Source organism: Ambystoma mexicanum, chromosome 10, assembly GCF_040938575.1.
Source record: "Ambystoma mexicanum isolate Mex_15411 chromosome 10, UKY_AmexF1_1, whole genome shotgun sequence".
Taxonomy (NCBI): domain Eukaryota; kingdom Metazoa; phylum Chordata; class Amphibia; order Caudata; family Ambystomatidae; genus Ambystoma; species Ambystoma mexicanum.
The window spans coordinates 641,757,459-641,770,575 of NC_090932.1; the positions used below are offsets into that span (position 1 = coordinate 641,757,459).

General features: G+C 48.5%; 1 protein-coding gene across 1 annotated transcript in view; it reads right to left on the reverse strand.

The window, feature by feature from the left end:
- Window positions 1-13,117, reverse strand: part of ATP6V1H (ATPase H+ transporting V1 subunit H) — a 478,140-nt gene that overhangs the window by 321,586 nt on the left and 143,437 nt on the right. The window contains exon 6 of the mRNA XM_069618225.1: window positions 414-518. Within this exon, the coding sequence (XP_069474326.1) occupies window positions 414-518 (105 nt within the window). The remainder of the gene's footprint in view (window positions 1-413; window positions 519-13,117) is intronic.

The following is a 13,117-nucleotide window of genomic DNA, read 5'->3' on the forward strand; positions in this document are numbered from 1 at the left end:
CTGGCAAGCCGTTACCTGCACTGTCCACTCCGGAAACATTGCGCTTTCCATTATTTAAATATGAGTAGTATCCCATAGTGGGGAGCTATGTTTCTACTGGAGGAAATACACAAAAAGCTGGCTATGTACATTCTGCAGGACATTTACTTTTGACAGCTTTTTCTTCCATTTGGAATTGTAATTGGTTATTGATAATGCGCTGAATACCCAGAGGATTCTAAGCACGGACCCGGGGATCGAACATGTGTTGCTCCACTTCATCTTGCTTCCAAGACGAGCGCATTGCCCCTGAACTATCCTCCCAAGACGATCCTTGCGTACTAAATCACCTTCTAATTTCAGCATTATATGAGCATGAAAATGCCACATTTGAATGAAACACTACAGCGAGGGTGTGACTTGTTTATCTTTACCTGTGAACTCAGTTGTGTTTTAATCCAGTTGAAGTAATAATTCAAGTCACTGCCTTCCATCAGTTCTCTTCCCCAAGCAGCCAATTTAGCTATGATTCTCGCTGCCTGAAAAAAAGTATAAAAAAACAATCAAATTTCTATTAACCAGTTATCAACACACACCTAAATTATGCACAGACATTAGACAGTGAGCTACATTTGTGGTCAGAAAACAATTAAATAAATACATACTTTTTTATGTCAGAAACACATATGTGAGCAACAAAAATTCATTTTTGTTCAGAAAAGGGATTTCCGAGTGCCTGTGATTGAAGAGCAAGATGATGGTATTCAGAGGCATAACCCCAAATGAGCAGCATTACGTCTTTATAGGACATGTTGATGAGGCAGTGGGCGAAGTTGTATCTTTGGGTGTAAATCTTAAACACACTAAGAAAAACACTCAGTACAACTGCAGTGTGTACAGTCACAGAACGAACATTGTTCTAGGATTTCAAGCTATGTTTTCCATCAGCAGTATCCCAGCAGGGAGAGCTATGCACAGATTACAGTTTGAGTGTGGAGTGCATAGTAGAGAACTAGGAATTCAGAGTAAGCAATCAGTCTGACTGCACTGTTGGTAGTGGATTGCAAGCACTGAGGGATGTGGTGTGTCAACTGAACTCCCAATCCTGGCATTTGCAGGAAGAGAGCCACCAGGGACTGGGCTGGTCTGGCTGCTACCCGTTTGACTAGTTAGTTGAGGAGGGATCCCACGGGCTGTCCCCCCAGAGATACATTTAACAATCACTTTACGAAGGCTTCCACACTGTTGCTCAGCATGACGTAATATGCCAGAAAGCATAACAGGGACCTCAGCGGTTCATAGAGAAAAGAACATATCATGAAAGGAGCTTCTTCATCTTACTAGAGCTGGAAGAAGCACCAGAGACATCCAAAACCATGTGCACCTTTGCATATACCGCTACGTTGCAAATTACAGATGAGAAAAAGCAGCAAGGCGCAGAACCACTTTCCACAAAAGAAGTGAATCCAAGATGGCATCACGAATGCCTTAAAAGCCTCACAGTCCCACCATTTAGACACTCAGGTAATTATACAATACTTGACTCAGATTTAGAACAACTTGAGGGTTGTCAGAAGTTGCTAAGGGAACAACCAATCACAAGAGAGAATTCAAAAAGGCATGGGAAATAACCAATTAGGTGGAGGTGAAGAAAACTCATCAACCATGGGCTGGAGAAAGAGTAGCTTCCGAGAAGATCCCAGGCCGGCAGACATAATGAACACTTCTTCCTTAATAGAAGGGGAGGGTGCTGCAAGGAGTAAAGCAGTGAAGCGGACAGCCTGCAGAAAGTCAGAGTTTGGAGAATCTTTAAGAAATCCATTGCCTGGATGAAGGCAACCCAAACCCCGAAGGCTTGGAAGAAGAGATAAGAGCTGCCAAGAACTGGAAGCCCAAAGGAGGCAAGTTTGCCTGAAGGTGTGCCTATGCACCTTCCAGGATCCTAAAGTAATTGGCAAGCCACACTGCAAGGATTCCCACCGTCAACCCATGGCCCACGAATGAAGCATAACGTATGGCAGGATGGTGATCTATTATCAACTACCTGACAAAGACTCTGAATGTGTGTGGGTGGGAAAAATACTGATTAATCTGTTGGGAAACCCAAGACAGCCGAGGCCCGGGGGGGAATCTGCATGTGAATCCTGTTATAGCAAAGCCAACAATAGCAAAGCCAACCACGCTCCCTGACCATGTGGTCCCTCGCAACTTCCTATCGTGTGTGCCTCGTGCCCTCTTCACCTGCCTCTTCCACCCATGTGTCCCCTTTTCTCTGCCTCATTGACTTCCCAGTTTTGCATTGTATTGCTTTGTGTTCTGCTGCATTCTTCCTTCTAGGTTTACATTTGTCAACTGCTTTTCTATATTGTATAATGTTCTGTGTTCTGCTGTGCTTCACCCTCCTGCAAGGTCTCTTTTTAATGACTGCTCTGTTCCAGATGCCCTGGTAACGTGATTTGCTTACCGGATTGCCTCGTTTTCTGCCTGCTCTTCCATGTGAACTCTTGTCTACTTAGTCAATCGTCCACTAATGTCTTGTCCCTTTCTGTCTCATCTGCTTACACCTATCCTTGTGTCCTCCTCGAGTGTCTCCCACACCTTTACCCTCCACCCATCTTCCTGTCTCCTCTTCCCCCAACTACTCCAGAGTGTTCTCGGTTTTTCCTATCTTTTCAAACTGCTGCTCTATCAACTATCCTGCTCTCCTCACTAAGTCTGGTAGGAAGAAGTTCAAAAAGGATATCCTTGTCTCCAACCCAGGCCACCCTATCACTGACCCTATACCAGAGCTTCCTCCAGACAGACCATCACCGACATCCTCTTTGTCGTTCCCTTCCGAGACCTATGGACTCTTCATATGGTCTCTGCGCGCTCTCCTTTCTCTTCTTCTCCCATTAATGGTGGGACCCGGTGGGAGGCCCTACTGCCCCCCTTCCACTCCTCCAAGGTCATCAATGTTTACTTGAATGGCACCGTCTTCGTCCAAGGCCCTCAGGCCAACCTTCTCCTCTTGACAGACTATTCCCGCGCCTCATCAATTTCCTTTCTTCTTCTGCTGTCCCTTCTCTCCCTTCTTCAGCTTCCTTGCCTCCCCCTCTGCCTCCCTCCTTGGCTACCTTGCCCTCTCCTCCTTCCTCTTCTGCCCCCCCCTGGGCTCCTTCTACACCTACGCAGGGAGTACCTCTTATTTGCACCCCTCCCCAGAAGTCTTTCAAAGTTGGCAACCTTGTCCATATTGCCACTCTCACTCGACTGTCAAACACTCTTCTGACATCTGCCGCCTCCTGGAAGAACTTGATCTTGATGTCCTCGGTCTCAAGTTTTGACACTCTCCTCACTGATGGCTATAAGATCCTCTCTGCGCCCAGATCCAATCGCTCCAGAGCGAGTGTAGCCTTGATCTTCCCGGGGTGGGTTCCTGCCTTCGTCATTCCTATGCAGGCCTACTACTCTTTTGAATGCCTCGTCTGCCGTCTCTCTCTCGCTCTATCTCTATCTCTCTCTCACCGTGGCAACTATCTATTGGCTAGCTGGTCAGATCACCTCCTTCCTCTCTGAGCGGGTGGACCTCTCCTCCTCCCTCCTGGCCTAAACCACTCAACTCCTTCTTGGAGACCAACATCCACCTGGATGCAGCTGGTCCCTCCCCTCCCTCTTTTGCGACCTCTGCAACTCTCCCTCTCTTTCTATTCTCCCCTCTTGCCCGACTCACTCTGCAGGGCACAGTCTGGATGTTATAATCCCTCAGACCTTCCCCTCTCCATCACCCTCACCACTCCTCTCTCCTGGAGTGATCCCTCTCTCCTTTCCTCCCCATCTCTCCCTCTCTACCCCTCAGGCCAAGCCAACTCCAGCACTGCCTCCTACCATCTCGGTCATCCGACCCATCAAGCGTGTGTCAGTTGAGGCTTTCACCGCCACTTTCTCTCCCCCTTTTCCTCATCTGGCTGACTCACATACTGACACAGCCCTTTCATTGCTCCACTCTTCTATCTCTGATACTCTTGATGTTCTTGCAACCGCCATGAGGATCCACTAGAAGCCCAACTCCAAGTGCAACTCCTGGTATGACTCTGACATCCTCACCCTTAAACGCAAGTGCAGGGTGGCTGAGAGGATATGGCTAGCTTCTTTCGCATCCTCTGACCAACTGACCTGCCGCCTGCTCCAAAGGCAATACCAGCTCTCTGTCCGCACCAAGAAAAGAGCCCACATCCAAGCCTGCGTCTCTGCGGCATCTAACAACTCGGCCGATTTAAAATCTGCAAGGCGCCGGCCAATCCTGCTGCAGTCTCTACCTCTCCTGTCCCCTCCCAGGTCCTCTGCACTGCCTTGGCTTCTCATTTCATCTCTAAAACCCAGGACATCCTGTCCACCCTCTCGTCCCCTCCACCTCCTCCTCTTCCTCCCTCTACTCTCTCCTCTACCTCCGCCCCCCCCCCCTGTGGCCACCTCTCCTCCCTCTTTCTCTTCCTTTCCTCTGTTCTCCCCTGATAAGGTTTCTAGACATGTCTGATCTATGAAAGTCTAATCAAAACAGGTTCTTCCCTGTTCTTACAAAACATTTGAAAAAAGGACCACATTGACACCCTCGCTCCTGCCCTGGCTGACTTCTGCAACCACTCCTTCGCAACTGGAGCCTTCCCTTCCCCCCCTGAAGCACTCTCTTGTGCACCCTCTTCTCAAGAATACCTCAGCTGACCCTTCCTGCCCGGCTAACTATCACCCAATCTCCATCACTCCTTTCCTGGGCAAACACGAGGAAAAGCTGGCCATCTCCCAGCTTAATCTTCACACTGAATCTGTTGGTTGTCTCCATGACCATTAGTCTGGCTTCAGACCAGCCAGAAGCACGGAAACTGCTCTCCTGAACATCCGTGAAGACCTGCTCTCTAACCTAGATTCCAATCTGCCCTCTGTCCTCATCTTACTCTATCTCTCTTCTGCCTTTGACACCATCAGCCATGCCATACTGCTCAATCGTCTCTGTGATAACATGGGTATCATCGATCAGGCCCTGGCCTGGCTGACCTCGTTCCTCTCTGATCAACCTTCCCAGGTTCAACCTGGGTCCTTCCTTTCCTCTAGCTCACCCTGTACCCGTGGTGCTCCCCAGGGGTATAACCTCTCTCCCTGGCTGTTCAAACAATACCTGGCACCTCTCCCCCACCGCATTGCTGCTCTCTGCTCCAGCTCTCAGTGCTATGCAGATGACACTCAGCTCGTGTTCAGGTTCCCCTCTGCCAGCTCTTCTCCTTCTCTCATCTCTGACTGTCTGTCTGCTATCCAGGAGTGGTGTTCTGCCAAGGATCTCTGCCTTAATGCCAGTGAGACGGAGGTTCTCCTCATCGGCACACCTGCACCCTCCTTTCCCGTCACTCTCTGGCCGGCCTCCCTTAGCCCTCTTCCTGCTCCCACCACTGAGGTTAAGACCCTCGGGGTCATCTTAGACTCCACACTCTACTTTTCTCCTCACATCTGAGGTCTCTAAGAAGTCACAACTACCAACTGCATCTCCTCAGAAGAGGTATTCTTCCTTTCCTCTCCTTCCCCCAGAAGCTCACTGTCTCTAGAGCTCTGGTTCTCTCTACATCCTCTTTCTAAATCTGCCTGCTACTATTCTGCGCCCTCTGAAACTCATCCAGAATAGGACTGCAACACTTGTCCTTGGCCTAAAGCCCAGGGATCGTATCTATCCAGCACTGAAATCTCTGCATTGGCTCCCAGTGGCTGCAAGGATTAAGTTCAAGACCCTCTGCATCGTCCACAAGGCCTTCTGTGGCCTGGGTCCTCAATACCTCCAACCCCCTCTTTGTAAATAACTTCCTACTCAAGCTCTTCGCTCCTCCAACTCTATCAGGGTCAGTCGCTTCTCCAAGCAACGAGTTGGTGGTAGATCTCTTTCTTCGGCTGGGTCCTCTCTCTGAAACAGCAACCCTGCCTCTCTAAAACTTGAGGACAACCATCTCTGGTTCCGGAAGCACCTCAATACCCTCCTCTTTGCTTCTGCCTTCTCTCTTCCTCTCCCCTGCGGATTTCCTGTCTGATACTGCACTGGTCCCGTGGGTACCCTCTGATTCTGGCACAGGTCCCTGTCCGCCCAGTTGTTCACCCGGACTGCTTCCCGGCAACCCTTGCACTTGGGTCTGTATCTGTAACCCTACAGTACACCTACCTGCACTTTTGGACACCTGTTGTCTGCACTTACCCTTGCATCTGCCAACTGCTGGCTGCACTTATTATTTGATCCCATGTACAGCACTGTCCCCTCCCCTTTCCCCTGGCACTTTTCCCCTCCACCTCCACTGCACTTGCGCGATCCCAATGTCACTTGGCCTAGTAAGATTGTTGTCTCTGTCCTCCCCTGTTCCCCCTTCCTTGCCTCATCGCACCTTGAAACACTTGCGTATAGGCGCGTTACAAATGCCATATCATATCAATGTCCATAGAGGACCTGTTGTGAATGTTGAGCACACCAAGGTCCAGGGAGAATCCATATTGAACCTTCAGAAAATCAACCCTGGGCTAACTGTTATGAATAACATTTGAGGCCAAATGTCCAGGAGGGAGTCACTATGAAAGCTAAAGTCTTAGGCTGGTGGGACCTGGGGTGAACCATGAAATATCCAGACCCGAGAAGGGACCTTTGTCATGATGCCCGCTCCTGGGGAGCCGGTTCAAGCCCGGCGTCCCCGAAAGCGGACATCCAGTCCCCAAGGAAGGACCCAGCAACCCCATATAGGGGCCCTTTGGACAGTGCCCTGGCGCCTGTGGCGCCAGGCTCATTATGGGAATGCTTGGGTGCACTTACCTGATGCAGACCATGCTGCAGGATCCCGGCCTCCTTGAGGCCTGAAAGGAACTACTTTACTTGTGGGACTAATTTACCATCCGGGCGTGGTCGGGGAAGCATACATACCTGATTGGAGGAAGGATACATACCTGGAACTTCTTCCAAGGCTATTTAAACACCACCTGAACAGCCACACGTGCTTCGTGTTGTTCTGCATCTAGCAGCTGGACGCTCACCGTGTCTGCTCCTGCATCCTGACTTCTGCCACGCCTGCCAGCATCCTGGATCACCTGCAAAGGAAGAGAAGAAGAGAACAGAAGAAGGAAAAGTCCTTACCTGCTAAACCCGCATCCCGGAGACATCTCGCCGACAATCCTGAAAAGGAAGACTTTAATTTAAAAGCTCATCGCGTCGATCGCTGCAGCGCTGCATTCCCTCACCTTCACAGGGCGCCTCCATGTTCAGCAGCGATCATCCGGATTCGCAGTCACGCACCAGCACCTAGGGAGAAAAACACCAGAACAAAAGATGAGGGAGAGAAGGGAATAAGGAAAGTTAAATCTCCATGTTAAGACTTACCTGTTGATTCATTCCCTCTTCATTTCGGGTCCGCGCCGCATCCTGGCATTTCCGGACCCCGGCCCCTAAGGGGAAAAAGAGACATCAGCGTTAATGAGCGAATGAAAAGACATTACCAAAAAACGCTCATTAAAGACTTCTACAAGGATTTCACCTCTCATCTCGGGTCGGTGCCTGTTCCCCGGCATTCCGTACCCCGGCCCCTATGGGGAAAAAGACACTAGCATTAGTACATTAATGCATGGACACAAGGGGAACCTCTTATCAAAAAACTTACCTGGAAGCCAAGCAAGTTTGGTTCTCACCAATCCGAAAATCCAGTGAAGTAACTGGATACCAACGCGCCCCTGCATCAGAAGCAGGATGGAGAGATAACCTACCCAGACCCTAAGGTGAGATCGCTACGAGAAATCACAGAAGGGTTTCAAGGAGGGTGAGAGGGGAAAGTGGGAGGCCGATTGCATTACCCCACAGACAGTTAATCCCCTATTTTCGCCTACAGAAGGATACTTCTGCGAGCCAGACAAGCCAGATTTGGGGGCCCGGTCCAGTCCGTCTTCCGAACCCTGCGCATCACCTTAGAAGAGGTCACAGCAGCGCGAACCAGGCCAGCGCCTCCGTGGGAGTCAGGTGAGCGTAACAGAACGCGAAGCCTTCCTACAAATTCCCACCCAGGCGCTATGGAAAGTTCTGAGACTGATCAGTTGGCCCAATTACTGGGGGAATTACGGGCCGAAGTACATGCCGCTCGTCAAGAGACTAATGCCCTCAGGAGGGAATTAATAATATCAAAGGAAAGAACTGATGACCTGGCCAGACAGCTTTTGCAAGGTCAAGCTGGGCAAACTCCTCTACCCGGTTCCGGAGGGAACCCCGCTCCTGTGGTTTCCAGTAACCCTGTGCAGATTAATCTACCTGGAAACATGCCGCTGGCCCCACCCGAACGTTTTGCTGGGGACCCCAAACGATTCGCCGTATTCATGAATCAGTGTCGTTTGCACTTCCTATGCAGACCTGGGGCCTTCCCTAATGATCAGACCAAGGTAGCCTTTGTATTGTCATATCTCAGCAGCTGCGCTGCCGATTGGTCAGTTCCACTGGTTACTCAAGATGACCATATTCTCCGTGATTTTCAAAGGTTTCAAGCAAGCATGCAAAGGTTATTTGCTCGACACTCTCAGGGGCAGGCGCTGGATGACGAACTTCTATCCCTGCGACAGGGCAATCAGGACCTCCTATCCTATATTGCAACCTTTAATAGACTAATTGTGGAAACGGGATGGCCAGAGGATAAAAGAGTCACGTTGTTTTATCGAGGCCTACGCGGAGAACTTAAAGATGTCTTGGCCCAAGTTGTAAATCCGCCCCAAGAATGCACAGAGTATATAGACTTAGTGGTCCAATTGGATCACAGACTTCAAAACAGAAAAGCAGATCGGTCCAGGTTTGAGACCCGGGTGTTGGTCAAGACCCATGCTAATCCCAAGGGAGTTGATGTCTCTGAGCCTATGCAAATTGGAGGGGTTAAAGGACCCTTAACTCAAAAGGAACGTGAAAGGAGGCGGCAGTTAAAATTATGTCTTTATTGTGGGAATTCTGGACACTTTCTACGAGATTGCCTGGCAAAACCGCCCCGAAAGGCGGTAGGAGCCGCTGATAAAAACCATGAAGACTCTGTTTCGGGAAACGACTCCACCCGACAAGTGTAGGGGTCCGCTTGCCGAGCTTGAAAACTAACTCTCAGACCTCGCATTTCATTGTGCCAATGGTTCTCGTAGATCCAGAACAGCCTAAGCAGTTGCATGCAATAAAGGCACACATCGATAGTTTGGCTATTGGAAACTATGTGGATCGTGAATTGGTCTCTAGGATTAACCTCCCTCTCTGTCCTAAAACCAGCAAAGATGTCATCACCACAGTCGATGGAACTGAAATTGCCTCTGGACCGGTAACACATTCCACTACTGAGGTGACTCTTATTGGTCCCGACGGCCATCGGGAGGGTGTTGTGTTTGATGTAATCAAGGCTCCACAGTTTCAAGTTATTCTTGGAATCCATTGGTTAGAGACACATAATCCTCAAATTGATTGGCGAGCTAAGAGAATAACCTTCCCGGATTGTACACAAACCTGCTACCCAGAAAACCTGAAGATTAATCTAGCATCTGTAACCTCTGCCTCCATGCAACTACCTCCAGAATACCAAGACTTTCAGGACGTCTTCCAAAAGGAACAGGCCAACACGTTACCTCCTCACAGATCGTACGATTGCCAAATTGATCTGGTGCCCGGTGCACAACCCCCTTGTAGCAGGATTTATGCCCTTACCGAACCTGAGACTCTGCATTTGAGACAATATTTGGATCAATACCTAGCTAATGGTTTTATTCGCCCATCAAAGTCCCCGGCATCCTCGGCTTTGTTCTTCATGCCCAAAAAAGAAGGCGACCTTAGAACTTGTATCGATTACCGCGCATTGAACCAGATAACGGTTAAAAACCGTTATCCTCTGCCTCTGATCCCTGAACTCCTTGACCAGGTGAAGGACGCTTGCATATACACCAAGTTAGATCTCTGGGGGGCTTATCATCTGGTACGAGTTAAAGAAGGCGACGAATGGAAAACTGCCTTCCGTACTAAATACGGATTATTCGAGTACCAGGTGATGCCTTTCGGATTGTGTAACGCACTGGCTGCCTTCCAATACTTCATGAATGATGTCCTTCGGGAACTCATCGATGTTTGTGTTGTTGTATACATCGATGACATTCTGGTGTACTCCTCTTCGGAATCTGATCACAGAAAACACGTCAGGGCAGTACTTGAAAAACTGCGCCAACACAAAATATTTGCTAAATTGGAGAAATGTGTTTTCCATACCACAGAAGTCGAGTTTCTAGGTTTTCTAGGTTTCATCCTGACACCCAAAGGAGTCCGAATGGACTCAAGAAAAGTGGATGCCATCCTCAAATGGCCATCACCTAGCTCTGTAAAAGGGGTTCAAAGCATGCTCGGCTTTGCCAATTTCTATCGCAGGTTTATCCCGGAATTTTCACGCGTGGTACAACCCATTACTGCACTCTTGAGGAAAAATAAACGTTTTGAATGGTCTGAAGAAGCCGAGCAGTCCTTTCAGGATTTAAAAGCTAAGTTTACCTCTGCACCTATATTGAAACACCCGCGTCCAGATCTCCCTTATGTCGTCGAGACTGACGCATCCAGCCTAGCCATGGGAGCTGTCCTGTCCCAAAGAGATCCCGAAACCAACCAACTGCATCCTGTAGCATTTTGGTCCAGAAAATTCTCGGCACCCGAGGTTAATTATGCAATCACGGACAAAGAACTGTTAGCCATTAAGTCCGCTTTTAAAGCCTGGCGGCATTATCTGCTTCGCGCTCGACATACCATCACAGTGATCACTGATCACCGGAATTTACAGTATTTGAAAACCGCCAAGGCTCAGTCATCACGGCAGCTCAGATGGGCTTTGTTTTTCGCTGAATTTGATTTCGTGATTACCTATCGACCTGGCTGCAAGAATGGCAAAGCAGACGCCTTATCCCGAATTGGAATGGGAGAATCTGATACAAACTCAGAACCAGTACCAATAATTCCCGAACAGAGGATTCTAGGCATGACTTCGTTACAGACGCTTGAAGACATTCAAGCCAGAGTGAAACAACTCCTGGACCCTACAACCTTACAGGAATGGATACAAAAAGGATCAGACTTTACCATAGATAATGGTTTACCTTATTTCCAAGGACGCTTATTCCTGCCACATAAGGAATTACACAAACTAGTTATTTCCGGTTATCATGATACATTAATAGAGGGACACCCCGGTATTGCCAAGACAGAGGAAAAGGTGAAACGACAATTTTGGTGGCCCTCTTGGCGAAAAGATGTTAAATCTTTTGTGATGTCCTGTGGTGTTTGCGCCCAAAATAAAAGTCAAAAGAAAAGACCAGCCGGTCTCCTTCAACCTCTAGACATACCACCAGCACCCTGGCACACCCTATCAATGGATTTTATTACAGACCTGCCTCCTTGTTCGGGGTACAATACTATTCTGGTAATTGTGGATTTGTTTTCCAAAATGGCCCACTTTATTCCTTTGAAAGGTTTACCTTCAGCTTCTGTCCTAGCCAAAGAATTCCTCGAAAATATTGTTCGGCTACATGGATTCCCATCTATACTAATCTCTGACCGAGGAAGCCAATTCATTTCCCACTTCTGGCGCAAATGTTGTCAAATGGGCAGATCGACGGAAGATTATCGACCAGTCACCACCCCCAGACCAATGGTCAGACCGAGAGGACAAATCAGACCCTTGAACAGTACTTACAGTGTATGTTACAGCAATCTGAAAGCAACTGGAAAGACATTCTTTGGATAGCCGAATACGCATATAATAATTCGCTACACTCTGGAACTGGCCACAGTCCTTTATACTTTGTTTGGGCATCACCCTCGAACCTCAAACCTTGACTCACCTCAGAACCTCGGAATGCCTGCAGTAGAACATCTGCATTCTACAATTACACAAGCCTTCTAAGAGGAGCATTACTAGCATTAGTACATTAATGCATGGACACAAGGGGAACCTCTTATCAAAAAAACTTACCTGGAAGCCAAGCAAGTTTGGTTCTCACCAATCTGAAAATCCAGTGAAGTAACTGGATACCAACGCGCCCCTGCATCAGAAGCAGGATGGAGAGCTCGTCCTTCCAGACCCTAAGGTGAGACGCTATGAGAAATCACAGAAGGGTTTCAAGCAGGGTGAGAGGGGAAAGTGGGAGGCCGATTGCATTACCCCGCAGACAGTTAATCCCCTATTTTCGCCTACAGAAGGATACTTCTGCGAGCCAGACAAGCCAGATTTGGGGGCCCGGTCCAGTCCGTCTTCCGAACCCTGCGCAACACCTTAGAAGAGGTCACAGCAGCGCGAACCAGGCCAGCGCCTCCGTGGGAGTCAGGTGAGCGTAACAACCTTTTACTAAACTGCAAAGACTCTGAATTAATATATTGTAAATATAGAATGGTACGGTCTGGAAGTAGCCCGTTGTGAATCTCGATCAGGGCCAGTGCTAGGCAAAGACCACTGTGAATCTGGGCAAACCAAGATTTTGAGACACCTGTTGGGAGTTGCATTAAAGTCAAACTCTGGGAAAGATTTGTTGTAAATCCCAAGAAACATAAGGTCCAAGAGAGCACCATTGAGAAATCTGAAAAAACTTACCCTTTATGTGGAATGATCCATGGATCAGGAACAGCTTAAGGTCTAGGGCAGATCTTCAGGAAATTGTGAAAATCCAAAGTCAGGGAGAAGACTACAAGGGATGTTTTCAGGGCCCTGAAGAGGCCTACAGAGGGGAAGCTGTTAAACTGCACACCTGGAAGAGTTTATAAAGTCCAGTGGTAACAGCAATCCGCTACGAGTAGTGCAAGTAGGAAAGTGGGAGTCCCAGTGAAGAGTGGTACATAAATTCAGGGAGAGCAGTACATCATCCGTAAAGACAGAACAAAATTATCTCCGCTCTGTTTGCCAATGTGCTTTCTGAAAGGCATATTCCCAAGTTTTGGAAACTCGCAACCATCGTGGTACTTTTTAAAGTGGGGATAGATTCTTGCCCTTAAACCTCCGGCCAATATCATTACTAGACGCTAGCTGTAAGATCATTTCGAAGCTGGTTTTGCAGGAACGGTTAACTTGGGCTTGACATGCAGGCAAATTGGACCTATTTCAAACTTGGTTTAAGAAGG